General features: G+C 47.5%; 1 protein-coding gene across 9 annotated transcripts in view; it reads right to left on the reverse strand.

The window, feature by feature from the left end:
- pde4dip (phosphodiesterase 4D interacting protein) overlaps positions 1-26,471 on the reverse strand; it is a 310,412-nt gene that overhangs the window by 59,290 nt on the left and 224,651 nt on the right. For all 9 annotated transcript variants that reach the window (XM_070887097.1, XM_070887096.1, XM_070887095.1 and 6 more), the window contains one exon: positions 4,846-5,099. In XM_070887097.1, the coding sequence (XP_070743198.1) occupies positions 4,846-5,099 (254 nt within the window). The remainder of the gene's footprint in view (positions 1-4,845; positions 5,100-26,471) is intronic.

Below are 26,471 nucleotides of genomic sequence, written 5' to 3' on the forward strand. Positions count from 1 at the left end.
GGGGAGGAGGGGAAGGGGAAGGGGGGGAGGAGGGGAAGGGGAAGGGGGGGAGGAGGGGAAGGGGAAGGGGAGGGGAAGGGGAAGGAGGGGAAGGGGAAGGGAGGGGAAGGGGAAGGGGAAGGGGAAGGGGGGGAAGGGGAAGGGAGGGGGGGGAAGGGGAAGGGAGGGGGGGGAAGGGGAAGGGAGGGGGGGGAAGGGGAAGGGAGGGGGGGGAAGGGGAAGGGAGGGGGGGGAAGGGGAAGGGAGGGGGGGGAAGGGGAAGGGAGGGGGGGGAAGGGGAAGGGAGGGGGGGGGAAGGGGAAGGGAGGGGGGGGAAGGGGAAGGGAGGGGGGGGAAGGGGAAGGGAGGGGGGGGAAGGGGAAGGGAGGGGGGGGAAGGGGAAGGGAGGGGGGGGAAGGGGAAGGGAGGGGGGGGAAGGGGAAGGGAGGGGGGGGAAGGGGAAGGGAGGGGGGGGAAGGGGAAGGGAGGGGGGGAAGGGGAAGGGAGGGGGGGAAGGGGAAGGGAGGGGGGGGAAGGGGAAGGGAGGGGGGGGAAGGGGAAGGGAGGGGGGGGAAGGGGAAGGGAGGGGGGGGAAGGGGAAGGGAGGGGGGGGAAGGGGAAGGGAGGGGGGGAAGGGGAAGGGAGGGGGGGGAAGGGGAAGGGAGGGGGGGGAAGGGGAAGGGAGGGGGGGGAAGGGGAAGGGGAAGGGAGGGGGGGGAAGGGGAAGGGGAAGGGAGGGGGGGAAGGGGAAGGGAGGGGGGGGAAGGGGAAGGGAGGGGGGGAAGGGAGGGAGGGGGGGAAGGGGAAGGGAGGGGGGGAAGGGGAAGGGAGGGGGGAGGGAAGGGAGGGGGGAAGGGGAAGGGAGGGGGGAAGGGGGGGGGGAAGGGGAAGGGAGGGGGGAAGGGGAAGGGAGGGGGGAAGGGGAAGGGAGGGGGGGAAGGGGAAGGGAGGGGGGGAAGGGGAAGGGAGGGGGGGAAGGGGAAGGGAGGGGGGGAAGGGGAAGGGAGGGGGGGGGAAGGGGAAGGGAGGGGAGGGGGGGGAAGGGAGGGGAGGGGGGGGAAGGGAGGGGAGGGGGGGAAGGGAGGGGAGGGGGGGGAGGGGAGGGGGGGGAGGGGGGGGAAGGGAGGGGAGGGGGGGGGGGAGGGAGGGAAGAGGGGGGGAGGGAAGAGGGGGGGGGGAGAGGGGGGGAGGGAAGAGGGGGGGGGAGGGAAGAGGGGGGGGGAGAGGGGGGGGGGGAGAGGGGGGGGAAGGGGGGGAAGGGAGGGGAGGGGGGGGGAAGGGAGGGGAGGGGGGGGGAAGGGGGAGGGAAGAGGGGGGGGGAGAGGGGGGGGGGAGAGGGGGGGGAGAGGGGGGGGGGAGAGGGGGGGGAAGGGGGGGAAGGGGAAGGGGGGAAGGGGAAGGGGGGGAAGGGGAAGGGGGGAAGGGGAGGGGGGGAAGGGGAAGGGGGGAGGGGAAGGGGAGGAGGGGAAGGGGGGGAAGGGGAGGAGGGGAAGGGGGAGGAGGGGAGGAGGGGAAGGAGGGGAGGAGGGGAAGGGGGGGAGGAGGGGAGGAGGGGAAGGGGGGGAGGAGGGGAGGAGGGGAAGGGGGGGAGGAGGGGAGGAGGGGAAGGGGAGGAGGGGAGGAGGGGAAGGGGGGGAGGGAGAGGAGGGGAAGGGGGGGAGGGGAGGAGGGGAAGGGGGGAGGAGGGGAAGGGGGGGAGGGGGAGGGGGAGGGGGAGGGGGAGGAGGGGAAGGGGGAGGGGGAGGAGGGGAAGGGGGAGGGGGAGGAGGGGAAGGGGAAGGGGGGAGGAGGGGAAGGGGGGGAGGAGGGGAAGGGGGGGAGGAGGGGAAGGGGGGGAGAGGAGAAGGGGAAAGGGGGGGAGAGGAGAAGGGGAAAGGGGGGGAGAGGAGAAGGGGAAAGGGGGGGAGAGGAGAAGGGGAAAGGGGGGGAGAGGAGAAGGGGGAAAGGGGGGAGAGGAGAAGGGGAAAGGGGGGGAGAGGAGAAGGGGAAAGGGGGGAGAGGAGAAGGGGAAGGGGGGAGAGGAGAAGGGAAAGGGGGGGAGAGGAGAAGGGGAAAGGGGGGGAGAGGAGAAGGGGACAGGGGGGAGAAGGGGAAAGGGGGGGAGAAGGGGAAAGGGGGGGAGAAGGGGAAAGGGGGGGAAAGGAGAAGGGGAAAGGGGGGGAGAGGAGAAGGGGATGGGGGAGAGGAGAAGGGGATGGGGGGAGAGAAGGGGAAGGGGGGAGGAGGAGAAGGGGAAGGGGGGAGGAGGAGAAGGGGGGGGTAGAAGGAGAAGGGAAGGGGAAAGGGGGGGGTAGAAGGAGAAGGGAAAGGGGGGGTAGGAGGAGAAGGGGAAAGGGGGGGGAAGAGGAGAAGGGGAAAGGGGGGGGAAGAGGAGAAGGGGAAAGGGGGGGGAAGAGGAGAAGGGGAAAGGGGGGGGAAGAGGAGAAGGAAAGGGGGGGAAGAGGAGAAGGGGAAAGGGGGGGGAAGAGGGAGAAGGGGAAAGGGGGGGGGAAGAGGAGAAGGGAAAGGGGGGGGAAGAGGAGAAGGGGAAAGGGGGGGAAGAGCAGAAGGGGAAGGGGGGAAGAGGAGAAGGGGGAGAGGAGAAGAGGAGGAAGGGGAAAGGGGGGAGAGGAGAAGGGGAAAGGGGGGAGAGGAGAAGGGGAAAGGGGGGAGAGGAGAAGGGGAAAGGGGGGGAGAGGAGAAGGGGAAAGGGGGGGAGGGAGAAGGGGAAAGGGGGGAGAGGAGAAGGGGAAAGGGGGGGAGAGGAGAAGGGGAAAGGGGGGGAGAGGAGAAGGGGAAAGGGGGGGAGAGGAGAAGGGAAAGGGGGGGAGAGGAGAAGGGGAAAGGGGGGAGAGGAGAAGGGGAAAGGGGGGGAGAGGAGAAGGGGAAAGGGGGGGAGAGGAGAAGGGGAAAGGGGGGGAGAGGAGAAGGGGAAAGGGGGGGAGAGGAGAAGGGGAAAGGGGGGGAGAGGAGAAGGGGAAGGGGGGAGAGGAGAAGGGGAAAGGGGGGGAGAGGAGAAGGGAAAGGGGGGAGAGGAGAAGGGGAAAGGGGGGGAGAGGAGAAGGGGAAAGGGGGGGGAGAGGAGAAGGGGAAAGGTGGGGAGAGGAGAAGGGGAAAGGGGGGGAGAGGAGAAGGGGAAAGGGGGGGAGAGGAGAAGGGGAAAGGGGGGAGAGGAGAAGGGGAAAGGGGGGGAGAAGGGGAAAGGGGGGAGAAGGGGAAAGGGGGGGGAGAAGGGGAAAGGGGGGGGAGAGGGGAGAGGAGAAGGGGAAAGGGGGAGGGGAGAGGAGAAGGGGAAAGGGGGAGGGGAGAGGAGAAGGGGAAAGGGGAGGGGAGAGGAGAAGGGGAAAGGGGGGGAGAGGAGAAGGGGAAAGGGGGGGAGAGGAGAAGGGGAAAGGGGGGGGGAGAGGAGAAGGGGAAAGGGGGAGAGGAGAAGGGGAAAGGGTGGGAGAGGAGAAGGGGAAAGGGGGGGAGAGGAGAAGGGGAAAGGGGGGGAGAGGAGAAGGGGAAAGGGGGGGGAGAGGAGAAGGGGAAAGGGGGGGAGAGAAGGGGAAAGGGGGGGAGAGGAGAAGGGGAAAGGGGGGGAGAGGAGAAGGGGAAAGAAAGGGGGGGAAAGTAGAAGGGGGGGGGAAAGTAGAAGGGGGGGGGAAAGTAGAAGGGGGGGGGGAAAGGAGAAGGGTGGGGGAGGCTGAACGGGCCGGGCCCGGCCCGGTCCAAGACTTCGGGCAGGGTTCGTCCCCAGATTACAGGTAGTTGGCATTGGGTCGGGTCCGAGGTCGGGAGGTCGGGAGGTCGGGCGCGCGGGTCGGGGGGCGGTCGGGAGCACGGGTCGGTAGGAGGGAGGTCGGGTTGGTTCGGGAGGGAGGGAGCGCGGGTCGGGTCAGGTCGGTTCGGGGGGAGGGGGGGGAGGGAGGGAGAAGGAGGTTGGGTCGGGTGGGGGATGGGGGGAGCGCGGGTCGGGTCCAGTCTGGGGGGTCCGGTCCGGTCCGGGGGCGGGGGAGGGGGGGAGCGGGAGTCGGGTCGGGTCCGGTCCGGGGACGTAACTAGGGGGGAGGGGGGTCGAGTCAGGAGGAAGCAGGAGCTGGCCGTGGGAGGCAGCCTTATGCACATAGCCCCAAGTGAGGCCATTCGGCCAGGGCTAGGGGCTGCATGCTTCGGCCCCTCCCACACAATTTTGGGCGCCTGGAGCTACTGCACATGCACGCCCACTGTAGCGCGCATGTGCAGAGGTCCCGGCACTGTTTTCAGCGCAGGGACCTGGCTCCGCCCCCTACAGCTCGTGCTGCGCTGCGCCCGACTCCAGAGGACCAGCAGGGAGCCGGAGAATACGCAAGTTTTTTTTAGGCGCACTTTGTGGCGCCAAAAACAGGCGTCCAGGTCGGGGCTGCGCCGTTCTAGGAGCTGCCCGAAACTTGGGCCCATTGTGTCATAATTTGCTGTCTCTACCATTCTGGCGTGACCTATTCCGTTTCGCACTCTAGCTATTGTTTCTGCCTTTCTGAGGGATTACCCACATTATGGGCGGTTTTGTGTTGTGGACCCGCACCCAATGGGAATTGCTTCAAATAAAATTCACTTTGGGCCCTTAGAAAGGCCAGCTTCATCCCACTGATCGCGGCTGGATCTGCATACAGCTCACAGACATAAAAAGGGGTGTGCTAACCATCTGTACCATCTCACACTATCATTGTAATGTCATAGAAATATTTTAAGTTACTGTTTTTATTTCATTTCCAGCAGTATTTCTGCACACAAATGTTGAAGAAACAACTTAGGAGTTCAGACACTGATTTCACCTCAACACACATCAACAAACGAGCTGCACACATTGTTTTGTTTCTTTGCTCTTCCTGTGTTTAAAAGCTTGACTAGGTTTACTTTTAAACCTACCTGCTGTGGCTTGTGCTTTGAGCTCTGCGCTCTGCTGATCATCATGCGAGTACTCACTGCTCGAGTCGACCTCGTAATGATAAACATCCAGGTCATCATTGATTGACTCCTGCTCCTCTGACACAAACGATGCCCTGTCGGACTGCTCCGAGTCCGAGAGAACGTGGCTGCTGGAGGGTGTATCGACCCGGTTCTGCAGTTTGCAGCTGAGCGATTCAATGAGCTTGTTTTTCTGCTGAAGTTCTTTGTTCAGTCTGCAAATAAGTTAACAATTCAATTAAAGGGGAATCGCCATCCTTTCAGAGAGCGTGTAGCCAATCTCCTCCAAACACTCTACATACATTCGTTGCTGGGAAATTTTACAAATCATAAGGGAAGATTTACTCTTTACACTAAGTGTATGGAAATCATGAACTTATTTATAAAGAATGGATTTATGATTTTTTTTTCCATAGAATTTTACAGCACAGAAGGAGATCATTTGGCCCATCATACATGTGCCGGCTTTCTGTAATAGCTATTAACTTCTTCTCATTCCCCATGCCATTTCACTATATCATTTTAATTTTTTTCATTTTCAAATATGTATCCAGTTCCTTCTTAAAAGCTATTCTGGATTCTGTTTCCACTACCGTTTGTGGTAGCGCGCCACTTGTGCCAACAACCCTCTTCATAAGAAATATTCTTTTAACCTCTCCATCCATTGTACTTCATTGGCTGTAAAGCGCTGTGAGATGTCCAGTGGTCGAGAAATGCGCTATATAAATATAAGTCTTTATTTAAGTCTTTCTTTCATTCCTTTGGTGATGATCTAAATGTATAGCCTTCTAGTTACCAACTCACTGACCAACAGAAATAGGTTTTCCCTATGTATCTTACAAAAACTCTTCATAATTATAAACAATCTTTATCACATTCCTTCTTAAAATTTTCTGCTCCAATGAAAAGAACTCGAGGGTGAATTTTATCTTACAGGTGGTCAGCAGGCTGAATGGGAAGTGCTATGGCCAATTTACTGCCAGGCCTCATTAACATTGATCTGCTGGAAATAGGAGTAAAAAGGCAGCTCGTTGGATCAGGCCAGCGTATATTGATTGCGTGGCCCAGAGGCTGCCTGGCCAGCACTCGGGTTAAGTCATCTGGGGGGAGGGGACATCGGGACAGTTTTACGTAACACGGAAGCAGAGGAACATTTGGCAGCAACAACTCAAACTTTCTTTGTGGAGCCCAGAGGATCACTCCTGCTCTTCCAGGCCCCACACAACTGATTTTTACACTTATCCGTGAAGGCCTCTGTTTTTTGCCCAGCAGATTTTACTGCTCAGAGTGTCTGCTCGGAGGACATTCCTCCCAGTAGCCTGTTAAAATAGCTTTGGGGTCCTATTTATGCCATAGGAGCCCAATTTACATGTATTCACGAGGTGCTTGCCTGAGTTAGGTGGGTGTTTCAACTTCCCAAGATAACAATGGTGTTAAAATGGCCAGGGGTTGGTAAAAATGTGTGTTCACCAGGTGGCGGGCGTTAAATTCCTCGCATAGTCTCTCCTCATAACTAAAGCCTCTCATCCCTGTTAGAAATGATTTGTAAGTAAGAACATAGGTGTACTAGAAGAGGAAATGGAACAATTGATAGAGCTAAATGTAGAAAAGGAATTGATTCTGAAAAGAAAATTGCAGAATTCATGGTGGATAACTCGCTTGGCTCTGATGGCATGCACCCTAGGTTGTTGAGATACTTGAACTATTGCCACTGAAGCAGGGAAGTCTAAGAGTAGATTTAATTGAGGTTTTTTAAATTACCAAGAGTTTTGCTGAAGCGAATAAGACTATTTCCTCTGGTTGAGGAGTCAGTGATGATGGGTTATCAATTTAAAATTGTCATGAAGAGTGAGGAGGGAGACTAAGGGAAATGTCTTTATACAGAGGGTTGTTGAACATAGAATGTTTTGCCAAAGGGTGTAGTTGAGCCAAAGACCATTGCTTCTACTAAGGAAAAATGGGATAAATATTTGAAGTAGAGTAAGATACAAGGTATTGAGAGAGCGTGTGGCAGTCGGATTCATTTTGGATTGTTCTAACAAAGAGGTCGCATGGGTTTGATGGGCCGAATAGTCTCTTTCTGTGCTGTAAACTTCTATGGTTCAATCTTAGGGATTCTCTTTTTCACCTTCTCCATGTTCTTGATATCCTGCGAAGCTTTGGGTGCTCAAAACTGGACACAATATTCTAATGGCGGTCTAACTGTAGTACACAGAGGAAATCTTACCCCATGATATAAAAACACAACACAATATTTTACAGACTTTGGGGGAAGAAATTCAACTTACGGCTGCTTGTTTTGCACCCTTAAAATGGGCAGTAAGACTCTGAATTTCAAGTTGCAATCTGTCACACACCTAGTCTGGAAGTACACTAGACGTCATATAAGCGTGGATGACTTTTAGTTGTTCAAGTGCCTGCCTAAAACAGGCATTAGGCTCCTTAGGTTTGTAAACTGGGGTCCTATGCCACCTGTAGCACCTCAAATGCAAAACTCAGCCACAAACGGGCAGAGCTTGTGCCAAACATGCTCCGCCTATTTGTACCAGGACTTCAGCAGCCTAACCAGAGATCCTTAAAGGCACCGCTGGGCGTCAGAAAAATACATTTTTATTTTTGTTGGACCAGGAGAAGCAGGAGTGCTTCTCCTGGGACCACAAAAAAACTCCGCCCCACTGCCAGCGTGTTCGAATCACCCCAACTGGGATCGCAAGACACCCCTCCCCTCGCCCAGATGCAATCTGCCGGTCGGCTGAGTGTAAGAACTGGCAGATTTGCAGCTGGCATTTCTTGATCTGAATGAGTTAAAAAATACCAGTTGATGATAAATTGGAGAACTTTTGGATTGATTTCAACCTGGGAAGTCGCAGCATAACTTTTTTCATTAATGGTGACAGTCAAGACAGTGAAATGGATCTCTGGGAGACTGTCAGTTTATTGCAAGAAGGAGTCAAAAATTTTAGTGTGGCAGAAGTTAACACAACTACAATTCTCATTATAAACCTGAAAGGACTGCTGTTAGTCAGTAAAAAGAAAGGGAAAATATATTTTTACTCTGCATTTGATATTCTGACAACTCATTTTGTGCACCGGCACCATTTAAATGAGGTCTAAAGCCAAATTTGGCTCAGACCGGCACATGGAACAGTCGCTCTGCTGACTTTGCGTCCATTTTAGGCGCAAGTCAAATTTCTCCCCCTTTATTTGTTGATATATTGGGCTCAATTTTCCCCAGTGATTTGCGCCGTTTTTTTGGAGCAGGCTGCTTTTTCTGGCCTAACTTAAAAATCCACAGTTTCCCCAATCAATTTGCACCAGCGTAACTCATTTTGTTACTTTTTTTTTTAGATAAGTTTTTTTTTCATCCAGCCACCTACGCCAATTCTGGTCATTTAGTGAACAATAGTTACTCCATTTCTGCTTAGGCCAGCATATGTGGCCTCTCGAGAAAATCCTTGCGGAGAGGTAAAGAAATCGGTGCAGTTAAGTAAATTGGAGGCCATTCGGCCCGGGCTAGGGGCAGGAAGCGGAGCGGAGCAGACCGGGAAGGCACTCACTTGGGGACATGAGAGGGTCGGCGGGAGAGGGAGCGGACAGACCGGCAAGCCCTTCGGCCAGAGAGGTTATTGTGCAGTAATTAAGACTTACCACACCATTAAAAGGATACTTAAGACTATAATGGACAAACCCTAACATTTTGTGGTGAGTTTCGTCCGCATCTACAACATTAATACAGGAACTTCACGCCGTTCAATACAATTCAATAGGTGAGGTGCCATTTTTGGGATGCCTCTCCTGGCTCCGGGTGCCTTCCCAGTCCGCTCCGCTCCCCGCCCCTAGCCCAGGCCGAAGGGCTTGCCGGTCAGTCTGCTCCCTCTCCCGTCGACCCTCTCCTGGCCCCGAGTGCCTTCCCGGTCCGGTCCGCTTCCCGCCTCCCCCACCCCTAGCCCAGGCCGAATGGCCTCCGATTTACTTACCTGGGCTAGGGGCAGGGCGTGGAGCGGACCGGGAAGGCACTCGGGGCCAGGGTCCGCGGGGGAGGGAGCGCTTCTCTGTAAACCCTACAGAATAGAAATTCAAAAATGCTCATTTACCTTAAGCTGTTGCACCCACTTGAGATCCTGGTCCCGGTCTGGAGGCCTCTCGATTGCCAACTTGGAGCTGTACTGCGCATGCGTGTCCATTGTAGCGACATCAAAAACGCAAATTTTATTTCCCGCGCATGCGCAGAAGGCCCGGCTGCGTTTTTCGGCGCAGACAGCAGGCTCCACCCCCCCGAGGCGACTGGCCACGCTGCGCGGCTCCGGATTGAAGTAAAAAGATCGGGGAAAGTTTGGACATGTTTTTCTGGCGCATTTCTGGACCTAAAAACCTGCCGTAACTCTGGCAACACGCCAGAAAATAGGCTTGGGCAAAATTGAGCCCATTGTGTGGTGATTCAGATATCAGCACTGGAGAATGAAGCAATGTTCCACATCAGATACCAAGTGTTAGCCTCAAGCACCTCAGGTATGATGTAGCATAGACAAAGAGAGAGTAAAGTTCTCCTCTACCCCAATAACAGGTGGGGAGAGATATCTTCCGTGCACGATTTGTACTAAAACAGTTGACTTGTTATTAAAGAAACTAAACCTACTGTACTATGTACCACTCAGTGTGATTCTCAGCATTATTTTTCATTTTAGGATGTGCGTGCAGATAACAATTAGCAATCTATCCCAGACTTTACTTAATTATAAACTGTGAGCCAGAGTAGGAGGTTTATTTCAATGGCGCCACACACAATGACATCATAAAAAATACACCAACTGGGAGCAGAGGAACATTCAAGAAAAGTGCCACAGAGACAGATTTCATTACTGCCAAAGAGGTTGAAATAATCCTTACATTTCTCATTTCTGAGCACTTGGTTTTCCGTAAACACTCAAACAACTAGAAAATCAGCAGAATTCTGTACAGCAATTATATTAACCTGTCTTCGTGACTGTATAAATTGTACATACAAGCATTCTATTGACCTGCATTTACAGCGACTGTATTGGTATACAGATAGAGCACACTGCATTTACCTGCATACACAATGTTGTATTAATGTTGTATGTGTCACTGTATTAACCTGTACGTACAGTGATATGTGTTTTCAACAATTTATATCCACAGCAATTGTAGTAACCTGTAGGTATAGCAATTGTGTTAATTTCTATGCACAGGAACTGTATTAACCAATACAGGTATTAACCTGTGCAGACAGTGAATATATTATCCTGTATATACACACGAGGATTGTATTGACTCCCATATACAGTAACTAAATTAACTGTATATACAGCTTCTGCATAGCCCTGTATATATAGCGACAGTATATACAGCAATTGCTTTAGCCTGCATATACAACCATTGTATTAACGATACACAGTGCGTACATTTACCTGTACACACAGCAAATGCATTAACCAGAATATACAGTGAGTACATTAACCTGTATATAATTGTATTAATCTGTATATGCAGAGTCTGTGTTAACTGTATGAATAAAATGAATGCATTAATCTATCAATACAGAAACTATCTTAACCTATAGATATTGGGATTGCTTTAATCTTTAAATACAGAAACTGTATAAATCTAGATACAGTGATTATATTAAGCTGTATATTATACAACTGCACTAACTTATATACAGCTCCTGGTATCTTGTACAAAATAAAATTGTGTTAACGTTTATACACAGTGATTGTATTATCCTGCATATACAGAGATTGTGTAAACTGTGAATATAGTATCTATACTAACTGCATATGCAGTAAGTGCATTAAGCTGTATAAACAGTAACTGTTACCCTGTATATACAGCAATTGTAATAAGGGGTATATACAGGCACAGTGGGTTCAGTAACCTGTATGTAACCTCTACATACAGCAAACAGTATATACAGAGACTGTAATAACCTACATACACTGACTATATTAACCTGTATATAGAGGGTATTGATTATCTGTGTATATACAGCAATTGTAGGACTCAGACAAGCTACATCATATGTCACTATTGCATTATAGGAGCTATAAAAACAGAAACCCCAAAATTCCACAAAGATGCTCAGTATCTAAAACTTACAATAAATAAAACCTCAGCAACCTCACTAGGCTGTAGATGTTGCCCTCTCACACAGCAAACAATGAACTTTCATGACATTTTCATTGATTGACCACATTTCAAGCTGATACTGTCATGCCCAAATCTGCAGTTTCCCTTTCCTCCAATCTCTCACTGTCCAAGTTTACACAAGTTCACAACCTGAACAGGCATTAAAATATGCAAAAAGCATAACTCGTGCTTTAGGTGCACACTTACTGACAACTCCCTCACATAAGGGGTTAACAGGTAGAAGCCCCTCTAGCACTAGTCCGGGTTCCTTTGATTGCCTCGCTGATTAAGATAAACCTAGAATGCACCTCTTACTTGTCAAGTTCCTCCTTGGTGCTTGCAGCCAGGATCTGCTGCTGCTGTGTCAAATTTCTCAGCTGCCCGTGTAGCAGACTTCGCTCCTTCTCCATCTGTTTGCGAAGTAAGATCATTTCCCTCTCCAGGTTACGGGCACTGCACAAGGAGAAGGAGAAGAGGGAGTCTCGGTAGATAGGGCTGCTCTTTGACACCATGGCCAGCCACAGAGGAGCCATCTCCCAGTCAGGAGAACCTAGATGCAGTCAACAAGAAATGTAGCGAGCATTTACTTTAATTTTTTTTAGAAAATTACAGGAAATCAAGTTCCACGAAGAGAGGTTGAGAATGAATCGACCGGACAGCAGCTTTCACCCTCACATATACCAAGTAGCAGCCGTCACAGTGAGCCAGTCAGCAGTGACAGTTTTACAGGGAGAAAAGCACAGGTCCATTATTCTCTGAATATTCTTAGTGCTGAAGATACTGTTCCAGTCCAAGTCATCAAACAACAGATCCTTCCTGCCCAGGCTTCACTCTGCTCCCTCTCCCTTCCCAGTCACGTCCAGAATAAACTGTAAAGAGTATCCTTACTCCTCCCCTACTGCCTCCCTTTCCTGCAGCTTAACACAAACGTCAAAGCACATAGACACGCTGCCAAAAAAAAGGTTAAAGGTCAACTGGTTTGCCCATGAGCAAATTCTGGAACATTCCTCAAACAGCAATGGCACGAATCTACAACTGCTCTTTAAAAACAAACTGGATAGTATAAATTGAGGTAAATTAACAGTTGTTGGTTAGCAGCTGGACGCTACAAATTAATAAAGCACAGATGTATTACCGAGGGTAGACCCTCAATGGACAAAATCCCCATTCCCTGCAGGATAATCCACTCAAGTACAGAATTATTGGAAGTAATCCAATCGGAAGACAACTGTGGTTATTTCCCTAAAGGCAATAAAAAATCATTTTAAAAGGGTCTGGCTTAAGCCTGTAATGACCGGACCCAGCGCTAAAGGAACTCAGAGAGGAAAATAGAAAATGCTTCAGAGTAAGAATGACAGCAACACCACAGACAGAGGCAATTGTTCTGAAAGGCAGCTTTATATCAACCACCCATCATTTTTCAAACAACATATGGTTTGTGTTTATTTGGGTCAGATTTACTGTGTACACGTTGACAGGAAGTAAACCGTACTCAATGAAAAGAATACTACTTTGTAACATTCAGTTCCAACCGCCAGTGCCTTCTATGATTATACAATAACAACCACCACTAAAACTTTAACATAGAAAATGTCCCAAGGCACTTTTCAGAGGGGAGAGAAAAAAGTAAATAGGAATAGATAGAGATTGGACACTGGGTCATAGAGGGAGAGACGAGGTGAGGTGACCATAAGCTTGACTGCCATCTGTGACAAAAGAGAAGAGCTTGCAGTGAGCGCTGGAAATTATGTCTTCAATCTTTTTTGTGTTCAGTTGGAGAAGTTATGGCTCATCCATGACTTGATGCCAGAAAGGTCGCCTGACAACAAAGAGGTAGTCATAGGTAAGTGGTGAACTGATAGAGTTGGGTATAAGCAGCTTACATATGAAAGCTATCTTCATGCCTGTGGGAGTATGTAGATAAGTTTTTTCTGGAGATATGCTGCCTGTGTTCGGACAGGTAAGAGTGGGACCTAACAAAGGCAGTCAGTCCCATGAAGCTGGTCAACGGAGAAGAGACAATGAAAGAGGTTGGCGTGGTTGACTGTCAAATGCTTTGGACAAGTCAAGGAAGGAGGGATAATGCACCATAGTCACACGCACAAGAGAACGCCATTTATTACTTTGGTTAGGGCAGTCTCAGTGCTATGAGAAGGGTGGACCTGAACTGGAGGGATTTGAACAATGAGTTTTGGAATAATTAAGCAAAGAACTGAGGGGGGCTGGCAGCATGTTCAAGGGTTTAAACATAAGAAAGGGAGATTAAAAATGGGACAGTAGTTGGAGATACATGCAGAGCAAAAACAGTGAGACCTCACGAGACAAAAGCCCTGGGTATGAGGGACACTTCAGTGCAATGGACACCATTTTGTCAAAGGACCGTTGGGTAATGTAAATAATGTGGCATTGCTGTCTTGGGTAGTGCATAGCACTACTACAAGATGCAAAAACTGTTGGCTGACAACTTTTCTAACCGGCAACTAGAAAAAAAGGCACCCAGAAGTATTCACATCGTGGGGAAGGGGAGGGGTGGGCGTCTGTGGCCTGAGAATAAGAGTTTCGATTGCAACTTTTAAACAACAGTGTGCGCTTGTTTTTCTGGTACTGATGACACCCTGTAATCTGACTCTCAATGTAGGCGGTGTGGATTCATGAGCAGCGCCACAGCAGACAAAGCGACTAGATCCTAGGGGTTTCATTTCCTCTGTATTGCACTAGTTAACACATTGTACACTATTTTAATAGGAGCATTAAACATGTTGAAAATAAATTGTCAACTTTTTCCAAGATTCTCTGTGTTTACTGAATATGTATCTTCATGTATTTTAATGATTACCTCTGTAAAGCAAGAAAGCACATAATGCAAAAGCTTGTCACATTGGCACCTCATGGAACAGATTGAGCCTCCAGACTGATTACAGACATGCAGGAATCGGGCCCAATAAAATCACAGAGATTTGTTGTAACAGTTGTAACTCGGGGTACAATCTGACGAGAACAATCGAGCAGGATATGACTTCCTTTAATTATCATGACTCAGTGAATTCCACCTGGACGTGGGGGGGGGGGGGGCATTTATGCTGGTGTCCCTGAGCCAGGACATATGCCCGTTGATACTGGTCAGTTCGTTTAAACATCCACTAGCAGTTCAGCAGCACAACTCCCTGTAATGCGGGTTTAGAATGTGATGGTGGGGGTGGGGGGAGGGTAGTTTGGAAATTAGGGCTGCAGCCTTTAAATAACCAAGAGTGGCTAAACATTGCAGGACTAGGCTAGGTGGTGAGCAGTTAAATAGGAAAGTTTTTGGCATGTTGAGGTGGAATAATTACTTTGTGTCAGTATTTACAGTAGAGGAAGAGGATAATAGCATGCCGAAAATCCCAAGGAAACTAATACTGAATCAGGGACAGTGACTCACCAAAACTAATGTAAGCAAATTAACAGTAATGAAGAAAATAATAGCACTAAAGCAGGACAAAATCCAAGGAACAGGCGGTTTTCATCCCTGGGTTTTAAAGGAAGTAGGTGAGAACACTGCAGATGTCCTAACTATGATCTTCTAAAGTTATCTCAGTTCAGGAACAGTTCCTGTGGATTGGAAAATTGTACATGCCCACTCAGATATTTAAGAAAAATGACAGAGGGAAACCAGGAAATTATTTACCAGTTAGCCTAACATTTGATGTTGGGAAATTACTGGAGTCTATAATTGAGAATAGAGTGACTAAACACCTAGACAATTTCTGACTTATTAGAGAGAGCCAGCATGGATTTGTAAAAGGTAGGTGATGTCTGACGAACCTGATTGAATTTTTTAAAGAGGTGACTAAATTAGTGGACAGCGGAATGTTTATGGATGCTATTTATATGGATTTCCAGAAGGCATTTGATAAAGTCCCTCAGAAGAGACTGATAGCTAAAGTTGAAGCTCATGGAATTGAGGGCAAATTATTGACCTGGTTAAGAAATTGGCTGAGTGACAGGAGACAGAGAGTAGGGATAATGGGCAGGTACTCTAATTGGCAGGATGTGACTCGTGGCATCCCACAGGGATCTATGTTGGGGCCTTAACTATTCACTGTATTTATTAGCAACTTAGATGATGGGATAGAGAGTCACATATCCAAGTTTTCTGATGACAAAAAGAGAGGCGGCATTGTAAAGTGGAGATGGAAGCATAAAATTACTAAGATATTAATAGATTTTGTGAATGGGCAAAACTGTGGTTATGTATTTCAATATAAGCAAGTGTGAGGTCATCCACTTTGGACCTAAAAAGGATAGAACAGAGTACTTTTTCCAATGGTGAAAGCTAGACACAATGGAGATCCAAAGAGACTTAGGGGTCCAGGTATGTAGATCATTAAAATGTCATGGACAGGTACAAAAAGAAAATCAGAAAGGCTAATGGCCTTTATAACTAAAGGACTAGAATACAAGGGGGTAGAAGTCATACTATAGCTATACAAAGCCCTGGTTAGATCATACCTGGGGTACTGTGTTCAGCCTGGGGACCGCACCTCAGGAAGGATATATTGGCCTTGGAGGGAGTGCAGCATAGATTTACTAGAATGATACCTGGACCCCGAGTTAAATTAAGAGGAGAGATTACACAAACTAGAGTTGTATTCCCCGGAATTTAGAAGATTAAGGAGTAATTTGATCGATTTTTTCAAGATATTAAATGGAACTGATAGGGTAGATAGAGGGAAACTATTTCAGCTGGTTGGAGAATCTAGGCTTAGGGGACATAGCCTAAAAATTAGAACCAGATCTCTCAGGAATAAAGTTAGAAAATACTTCTACACACACCCAAAGGTTGGTAGAAGTTTGGAACTCTCTTACGCAAATGACAGTTTATATTGGGTAAATTGTTCATTTTAAATCTGAGATTGATAGATTTCTATTAACCAGGGGTATTAAGGGATAAGGAGCAAAGGCAGGTATAGGGAGTTAAGTCACAGATCAGTCATGATCTCATTGAGAGGCTTGAAAGGCTAAATAGACTACTCCTGTTCCTATGTTCCTACGGATGGCTCATGTGTGATTTTGTGGCAACCGTGGCACAGTTGCAGCACTCTTGCCTCTAAGTTAGAAGACTGTGGGTTCAAGCCACACTCTAGAGATCTGAGCACATAATCTAGGTTAACACTTCAGTGCTGTACTGAGGGAGTGCAACCTTGTCAGATGTGTTCTAAACATAGGAAATAGGAGCAGGAGTAGGCCATACGGGCCCTCGAGCCTGCTCCACCATTCAATAAGATCATGGCTGATCCGATCATGGACTCAGCTCCACTTCCCTGCTCGCTGCCCATAACCCCTTATCATTTAAGAAACTGTCTATTTTCTGTCTTAAATTTATTTAATGCCCCAGCTTCCACAGCTCTTTGAGGCAGCGAATTCCACAGATTCACAACCCTCAGAGAAGAAATTTCTCCTCATCTCAGTTCTAAATGGGTGGCCCCTTATTCTAAGATCATGCCCTCTAGTTCTAGTCTCCCCCACCAGTGGAAACATCCTCTCTGCATCCACCTTGTCAAGCCCCCTCATAATCTTATACGTTTTGATAAGATCACCTCTTATTCTTCCGAATTCCAATGAGTAGAGGCCCAACCTCCTCAACCTTTCCTCATAAGTCAACCCCCTCATCCCCGGAATCAACCTAGTGAACCTTGTCTGGACTGCCTCCAAAGCAAGCATATCCTTTCATAAATATGGAAACCAAAATTGCACGCAGTATTCCAGGTGTGGCCTCCCCAATACCCTGTGCAGCTGTAACACGACTTCCTTGCTTTTATACTCCATCCCCTTTGCAATAAAGGCCAAGATTCCATTGGCCTTCCTGATCACTTGCTGTACCTGCATACTATCCTTCTGTGTTTCATGCATAAGTACCCCCAGGTCCTGCAGCATTTTGCAATTTTTCTCCATTTAAATAATAACTTGCTCTTTGATTTTTTTTCTGCCAAAGTGCATAGAAACATAGAAAATAGGTGCAGAGGTAGGCCATTCGGCCCTTCGAGCCTGCACCGCCATTCAATGAGTTCATGGCTGAACATGCAACTTTAGTACCCCATTCCTGCTTTCTCGCCATACCCCTTGATCCCGCAAGTAGTAAGGACTACATCTAACTCCTTTTTGAATATATTTAGTGAATTGGCCTCAACAACTTCCTGTGGTAGAGAATTCCACAGGTTCACCACTCTCTGGGTGAAGAAGTTTCTCCTCATCTCAGTCCTAAATGGCTTACCCCTTATCCTTCGACTGTGACCCCTGGTTCTGGACTTCCCCAACATTGGGAACATTCTTCCTGCATCTAACCTGTCGAAACCCGTCAGAATTTTAAACGTTTCTATGAGATCCCCTCTCATTCTTCTGAACTCCGGTGAATACAAGCCCAGTTGATCCAGTCTTTCTTGATATGTCAACCCTGCCATCCCAGGAATCAGTCTGGTGAACCTTCGCTGCACTCCCTCAATCGCAAGAATATCCTTCCTCAAGTTAGGAGACCAAAACTGTACACACTACTCCAGGTGTGACCTCACCAAGGCCCTGTATAACAGTCGTAACCCCTCCCTGCCCCTGTACTCAAATCTCCTTGCTATGAAGGCCAACATGCCATTTGCTTTCTTAACTGCCTGCTGTACCTGCATGCCAACCTTCAATGACTGATGTACCATGACACCCAGGTCTCGTTGCACCTCCCCTTTTGTCACCATTCAGATAATAGTCTGTCTCTCTGTTTTTACCGCCAAAGTGGATAACCTTACATTTATCCACATTATACTTCATCTGCCATGCATTTGCCCACTCACCTAACCTATCCAGGTCACTCTGCAGCCTAATAGCATCCTCCTCGCAGCTCACACTGCCACCCAACTTAGTGTCATCCGCAAATTTGGAGATACTACATTTAATCCCCTCGTCTAAATCATTAATGTACAATATAAACAGCTGGGGCCCCAGCACAGAACCTTGCGGTACCCCACTAGTCAGTGCCTGCCATTTTGAAAAGTACCCATTTACTCCTACTCTTTGCTTCCTGTCTGCCAACCAGTTCTCAATCCACGTCAGCACACTACCCCCAATCCCATGTGCTTTAACTTTGCACATTAATCTCTTGTGTGGGACCTTGTCGAAAGCCTTCTGAAAGTCCAAATACACCACATCAACTGGTTCTCCCTTGACCACTCTACTGGAAACATCCTCAAAAAATTCCAGAAGATTTGTCAAGCATGATTTCCCTTTCACAAATCCATGCTGACTTGGACCTATCATGTCACCTCACACTTTCCAACATTATACTCCATCTGCCAAATTTTTGCCCACTCGTTTAGCCTGACTATGTCCTTTTGCAGATTTTTTATGTCCTCCTCATACATTGCTTTTCCTCCCATCTTTGTATTGTCGGCAAACTTGGCTACGTTACGCACAGTCCCTGCTTCCAATATAGATTGTAAATAGTTGGAGTCCCAGCGCTGATCCCTGCGGCACCCCACTCGTTACTGATTGCCAACCAGAGAATGAACCATTTATCCTGACCCTCTGCTTTCTGTTTGTTAGCCAAGTGAAGGATCTGGCAGTGACACCCAGAGAAGAGAGTAGAGTGCTGGAAGGAGGCAGAAAAGAAGGCATCAACTCCTGAAACGCTTTTTCTTCTTTGCAGGCATCAATGACAATGTGGCAACTTCCTTAAATCTGCAACAGACCCCCACCTCAGATACAGACTGCAGCTCTGGTGGCAATAGGGGACAGATTAGATAGTACCCTGCATATAGCTTTAAAACTGTTAAGCCGGGATGAGAGCTGCTATCACTCAGGGCTGTCAGGATCTGATAGCTGCCATTAGACCATCCATGGTTAGTGGGGACACAGATCCAGGGGCCAGTGGAATAGTGGCAACCTGCAAGAGGTGACAGTTTCTCAGGACAGCAGCACATGCCATGCACAACACAAGCGACATGTCGGAGTTGACACCAGGTTGTCCTGGTACAAGCTCCAGAGGTGCAGTCAGCAGGAGCAAGCAACCATGCAAAGAAAGCCCCCTCAGTCCAATGAACCTTTTTCAACCCAGGAGCAGTAACGATACTGGCCCTCAGATGGCACCGAGGGGAAGCACAGAAAAGGAAGAAAGAACTAACAACCTCAGGACATCCCAAACCACTTCACTTCCCTCAGTACTGCACTGAAGTGTCAGCCTAGATTATGTGCTCAAGTCTCTGGAAGTGAGGCATAAACCTACAACCTTCTGATTCAGAAATAAGATTGCTACCTCTGAGCAGGAGAAGGAAACTACATTTTGACACACAGAAGTACCATGATGTAAGGAAAGTGTAAGCTTATGGCCACTTTTGAGTTCCTTGTATTAATGGAGAATGTCCCCATAAATTGTTTTTTTTTTATTCATGGAGCTTATTGTCATACAGGAAAGAGTGCAATTATTTTGTGCTGACCTATTCAATCAGATGATTAATACTTGCATGATTGTGTAATGTGATGTTTGGGAAGGGTATTGTCATTTACATGGGTGAAAGCTGGAGGCAACCTGCAAGAGGTGGCAGTTTCTCAGGACAGCAGCACATGCCATGCACCACGCAAGTGACATGTCAGAGTTAACACCAGGCTGCCCAGGTACAAGTTATCATGGGTGACTTTAATCTACATATAGATTGGGCTAACCAAACTGGTAGCAATACGGTAGAGGAGGATTTCCTGGAGTGTATAAGGGATGGTTTTCTAGACCAATACGTCGAGGAACCAACTAGAGGGCAGGCCATCCTAGACTGGGTCTTGTGTGGCAATCTTGTTGTGCGAGGCCCCTTGGGGAAGAGTGACCATAATATGGTAGAATTCTTCATTAGGATGGAGAGTGACACAGTTAATTCAGAGACTAGGATCCTGAACTTAAAGAAAGGTAACTTCGGTATGAGACGTGAATTGGCTAGGATAGACTGGCAAATGATACTTAAAGGTTGACGGTGGATAGGCAATGGCAGACATTTAAAGATCACATGGATGAACTTCAACAATTGTACATCCCTAAAAATAAAACGGGGAAGTTGGCTCAACCGTGGCTAACAAGGGAAATTAGGGATAGTTTTAAATCCAAGGAAGAGGCATATAAATTGGCCAGAAAAAGCAACAAACCTGAGGACTTGGAGAAACTTAGAATTCAGCAGGGGAGGACAAAGGGTTTAATTAGGAGGGGGGGAAATAGAGTATGAGAGTAAGCTTGCAAGGAACATAAAAACTGACTGCAAAAGCTTTGATAGATATGTGAAGAGAAAACAATTAGTAAAGACAAATGTAGGTCCTTTGCAGTCAGAATCAGGTGAATTTATAATGGGGAACAAAGAAATGGCAGACCAATTGAACAAATACTTTGGTTCTGTCTTCACTGAGGAAGACAAAAATAACCTTCCGGAAATACTAGGGGACCATGGGTCTAGCGAGAAGGAGGAACTGAAGGAAATCCTTATTAGTCAGCAAATTGTGTTAGGGAAATTGATGGGATTGAAGGCTGATAAATCCCCAGGGCCTGATAGTCTCCATCCCAGAGTACTTAAGGAAGTGGTCCTAGAAATAGTAGATGCATTGGTGGTCATTTTCCAACATTCTATAGACTCTGGATCAGTTCCTATGGATTGGAGGGTAGCTAATGTAACCCCACTTTTTAAAAAAGGAGGGAGAGAGAAAATAGGGAATTATAGACCAGTTAGCCTGACATCGGTAGTGGGGAAAATGTTGGAATCAATTATTAAAGACGTAATAGCAGCGCATTTGGAAAGCAGTGACAGGATCAGTCTAAGTCAGCATGGAATTATGAAAGGGAAATCATATTTGACAAATCTTCTAGAATTTCTTTGAGGATGTAACTAGTAGAGCGGACAAGGGAGAACCAGTGGATGCGGTGTATTTGGACTTTCAAAAGGCTTTTGACAAGGTCCCACACAAGAGATTAGTGTGCAAAATTAAAGGACATAGTATTGGGGGTAATGTATTGACATGGATAGAGAACTGATTGGCAGACAGGAAGCAAAGAGTAGGAATAAACAGGTCCTTTCCAGAATGGCAGGCAGTGACTAGTGGGGTACTGCAAGGTTCTGTGCTGGGCCCCCAGGTATTTACAATATACATTAATGATTTGGACGAAGGAATTGAATGTAATATCTCCAGGTTTGCAGATGACACTAAGCTGGGTGGCAGTGAGAGCTGTGAGGAGGATGCTAAGAGGCTGCAGGGTGACTTGGACAGGTTAGGTGAGTGGGCAAATGCATGGCAGATGCAGTATAATGTAGATAAATGTGAGGTTATCTACTTTGGTAGCAAAAACAGGAAGGCAGATTATTATCTGAATGGTGATAGATTAGGAAAAAGGGAGGTGCAACGAGACCTGGGTGTCATGGTACATCAGTCATTGAAAGTTGGCATGCGGGTACAGCAGGCGGTGAAGGCGGCAAATGGCATGTTGGCTTTCATAGCGAGAGGATTTGAGTATAGGAGCAGGGAGGTCTTACTGCAGTTGTACAGGGCCTTGGTGAGGCCACACCTTGAATATTGCGTACAGTTTTGGTCCCCTAATCTGAGGAAGGATATTCTTGCTATTGAGGGAGTGCAGCGAAAGTTCACCAGACTGATTTCTGGGATGGCAGGACTGATATATAAAGAAAGACTGGATCGACTAGGCTTATATTCCTGGAATTTAGAAGAATGAGAGGGGATCTCACAGAAACATATAAAATTCTGACGGGATTGGACAGATTAGATGCAGCAAGAATGTTCCCAATGTTGGGGAAGTCCAGAACCAGGGATCACAGTCTAAGGATAAAGGACCGAGATGAGGAGAAACTTCTTCACTCAAGAGAATTGTGAACCTGTGGAATTCTCTACCACAGAAAGTTGTTGAGGCCAGTTCGTTAGATATATTCAAAAGGGAGTTAGATGTGGCCCTTACGGCTAAAGGGATCAAAGGGTATGGAGAGATAGCAGGAATGAGGTACTGAAGTTGCATGATCAGCCATGATCATATTGAATGGTGGTGCAGGCTCGAAGGGCCCAATGGCCTACTCCTGCACCTATTTTCTATGTTTCTATATTTACCTGAAAGTGGAGGAGAAGGAGTTAGGACAGTGGTGGCAAAGGCAGTCTGTTAAACAGATGAGAACTCACTAATAAGCTGAGTTCTGATGCTCCTTGCAGCAGTCACTGAGGAGTGCTCACAGTGATGGTCACCCTGATGTTCTCATCCATGTTGTTCTACTGCCATTGCAACTTGGGCCATCTCTGCATGAAACTCCATGTATAGGTCTTTTTGGATGGCAAGGTTGTGCAGGGCACAGCAAATTTCAATGATATGGGACACATGGACTGGAGCATATTGCAGAACCCCCCTGCCCCTTTAAGATCACTATTCTTCTCTCTATCACTACTCTGGTAGAGGCATGTGCCTTGTTATAATTCTCCTCAGCAGCCGTTCTTGCAACTCTTAGAGCGGTCATTTCCACAGCAGCAAGTGGGTATGCCCGTCATCCACTAGCCATCGGTTCACACGATTATCTTCCCTGAAGAGCTCAGGGAGGGCAGAATGTCCAAGGATGAATGCATCACAGAAACTTCCAGCAAATCAAGCATTGATGTGGACAATTCTTTGCATGTTGTCTAACACACTCTGGATGTTTAGTGAGTTGTAGGCCTTTCTGTTAAGGAAGCTGAGTGGGGTTTATGGTAGGAGGTTACAAAGCAACATGAGCACCATCTATTGCACCCTGGAACTCGGGGAAACCAGTAACAGCTTAAATCCATTTGGCCCTATAAGCCTGTTATGTTGTTGTCATGCAAAATCAATGGAATGAAAATCAGGCCGGCTCTATAAAGGGCAGGCAATCTGTTTGAGCTGTTTTTTTGCTTTCTCCGAGTGAGACAGTGGTTTTGTGTAAATAGAGCCACTCCCCTGTGATGTCATGGTGTTGGCTCACTATACAACTGCTCTTTACTACTCTATAATAAGCCTGACAAAGGAAGGAGCCTGTAATTCCGATGTTTATAAATAGAAATTTTTAAAAAGTCAAAACTCCACCCTACTTAAAAATTGGTAAATATAAATAACAAACAATTCACTGCTAAGGGTCTTGAACCATATGTTTCCATTATGGAGAAATTCACCTCGTCATGTAACAATTATTTTCTACAAAGGAAGCTCTTGTTCTTTTTCTTCCTGTAGTCGCTGGCGACTCATGGATTCTAGTTACGTTTACAAAAAGCCTTCACAAATTTGCTGTTGACTGTTCATTGATTAATTTCCTTATTTTAATAACTGTTTCTCTGACTGGTTATTCCATATTTTAATTTCCCTGAATTATGTTTTGCATGGCACAGTATATTCCCAATTTGGTTGTCAAGGTGGGTAAATTCATCAGCAATCACCAAGTTCTGAGAACTTGTAGTTAAACTAGCCTTTCAGCAATATGAACAGAAAATGGCTGCATGCTTATATAGTGTTGACAGATTAAACTAATCAACAGATCAATTATTTTAAATTTACTGGATGCATTAAGGGAACTACTATAGTGGACCTCACATAAATGGGCTCCTAGAAACTAGGAGCCGAAAATTTGGTATGGAGCAGTAACAGCTGCGAAGCGGGAGTTCTTACGCCAGGTGCAAAAGTTCCGCCCCGCGGGTTATATTGGGCTTACCACCCCCAAGACGAAGTGGCGCAAAGGGACGCAAAGTTTCCAGCGCTACGTGGTGGGACGCACAGCGGTGGCAGGAAGACAGGGCCCTTGCAGCTCGGCAAGCGGAGTGCCGGGCTGCAAGATCGCAGCAGGACCCCGCGTTCTACAGTCAAGAAGGCCGCAACCGGTAAGTCGGCCATTTAAAAAAAATTTTACTGCTGCTTCGCCCCTTTAATTTTCAGCCCCGCGAGCGGGCACAGGGAGCAACTGAATTTTTGCTCCGGGGTGAAAAAGGGTCGTTGCGCAGCGGCCCAGGGCGCTACCAGTAGGAGCGGGGTACTACCGGTTACTGCTGCTGCTAAACTCCCGCGGAATATTGTGGGAGTCGGTAGTAGCGCCCGGGCAAAAAGTCGTTTATGCCCCCTGGGGGCGCGAACAGGAGACGCAAACGACACAAATTTTCCCCCCTAGGTATCCCAGTAAAATTAGTCCTACAGGGGAGAGTGTTGCAAAATCCTATTAAAAGATCATAACCCAATATTTTGCAAGCACGCACTCAAAATCACATCAGACCCACACCATGTCACTGTCACTTTGGAAATATGACCATCTCTGAGTCAGACAAGGAATATAGAGAAAATCAAGCCCGTGAGTTCCACTTTATATGGTCCCAAGGCCACTGAGGGTTTCTCTCATCTGTGCATGCTTCGTCACAAAGTTGATTTAGACATTTGCTCAGCCTCAGCTCTTTAAACATCATGGGCCTGAAGGACTGGAAGAGACTGCTCATTGACTGGTGACACTTCATCAATCAGGAATCAGCCTTTATCAATTCTCTAGGCTAAAGAAGTTTTTTTTTTCTTAGGCCTCTGTGAAATGCCTTGGGACAAATAGTGGCGAATTTAAAGCACACGCCGTTATTTATGGGCTACAAGTTGCTACTCCAGGACAAATAACGGCGTCTGCCATTAGTTAGACTTGCCTTGCGAGTTTAGGTTTTTTATTTTTTTGCGTGGCATGTTGCTGAAAGTGTGAGCTGATAACTGCACAGTGAGGGATATCATGCATCTGGGATCTGAGTGAACAAGACAGGCAATTGTGTATCTCCTTAACCAATCAGATTGAGGGACTGTGAAATGAACAGCACAAGAACTGAAAATAAATTAGTACGTGTGCATTCAATGTCAAATCAGGTACAGAAAGAGAAATAGAGAGGGAAAGAAGGCCTGGATTAAGAGAGAGCAAAAAAAGAGACAGAAAGGAAAAGTAAAAAGAAAATGTTTTAATTATAAATTTAAAATATATAAAATCTCCAAAAACAATTAAAACGTGAAGGAATGAGACTCCATACATGCAATAGTTAATTTTGAGTGCCAAGAGGGGCTGTGTGGCAGTAATTAACATTTGCCACGTCATTAAAAAGGTACTTAGACTAAAATGGACAAGACTTAACTTTCTATAGTGAGTTTAGCTCATTTCTACCGTGCAAATACAGCAACTTCACACCATTCAATGGTGAGCCAGACAGCGAGATGCAGTTTTCGCAAAGCTAACGACACCTTTTGAGCTTAACCACAGATCTGCCCCTTTCCTGAAGTTGCTGTGCATTAGCCTCACCGTTATTTTGACAGGAAAAACAGACCCAATGTGTAAATCGTCCAGCAACTTATGGCAAAGAGATACCCCGTGAATTGCTGAACGCAAAAAGGGCAACTCGCCCTCAACTTCCCCGTGAGTTAAGAATTTGCTACGTTTGCACGTTAATTGCTAATTAAACTTGGCACAGAAAGTTGGGGCTGGTACTTAATAACCTTTTTAATGGTGAGATTTATGTTCCTGCAATGCCACTCAACCTCTCTGGCTCAGAAAGGGAACAACTGAAACTGTGGAGTCTCAGAAAATTAAAAAAATTAAATGTTTTTCTTACTCTTCCTTTCTATCTTTTTTTCTCTCTTAATCCAATCTTTCGTTCCCTCCTTATTTCTCTTTCTCAACCTGATTTGACTCTAATTCACCCTATATCCTGTGCCATCGTACTTATTTCTTTCTCAATCCTTAAATCTCATTGATTAAGGCGATAGACTGTTGGTCAAATCATTCACGAAGAACATAAGAAATAGGAACAGGAGTAGGCCATTGGCCCCTCGAGCCTGCTCTGCCATTCAATAAGATCATGGCTGATCTGATCTTGGACTCAGTTCCACATCCCTGCCCACTCCCCATAACACTTCACTCCCTTATCGTTCAAAAATCTGTCTATCGTCACCTTAAATATATTCATGACCCAGCCTCCACAGCTCTCTGAGGCAGAGAATTCCATAGATTTACGAACCTCAGAGAAGAAATTCCTCATCTCAATTCTAAATGGGCAACCCCTTATTCTTAAACTATGCCCCTAAGTTCTGGATTATCCCACAAGTGGAAACATCCTCTCTGCAGCTACCTTGTCGAGCCCCCTCAGTATCTTATATGTTTCAATAAGATCATTCTTCTAAACTCCAATGCCATCATCATCATCATCATAGGCGGTACATCAAACGAGGATGACTTGCTTCCACACCAAAAGGGATGAGTTCACAGATGTTTCAAGGGAGGACCCGATATTCCAGTCCTGAATGAGTATAGGCCCAACCTGCTCAACCTTTCTTCATAAGTCAACCCTTTCATCTCAGGAATCAACCGAGTGAACCTTATCTGAACTGTCTCCAATGCAAGTATATCCCTTCTTAAATAAGACCAAAACTGTACGCTGTACTCTAGATGTGG

Source organism: Pristiophorus japonicus, chromosome 8 (genome assembly GCF_044704955.1).
Source record: "Pristiophorus japonicus isolate sPriJap1 chromosome 8, sPriJap1.hap1, whole genome shotgun sequence".
Classification (NCBI taxonomy): domain Eukaryota; kingdom Metazoa; phylum Chordata; class Chondrichthyes; family Pristiophoridae; genus Pristiophorus; species Pristiophorus japonicus.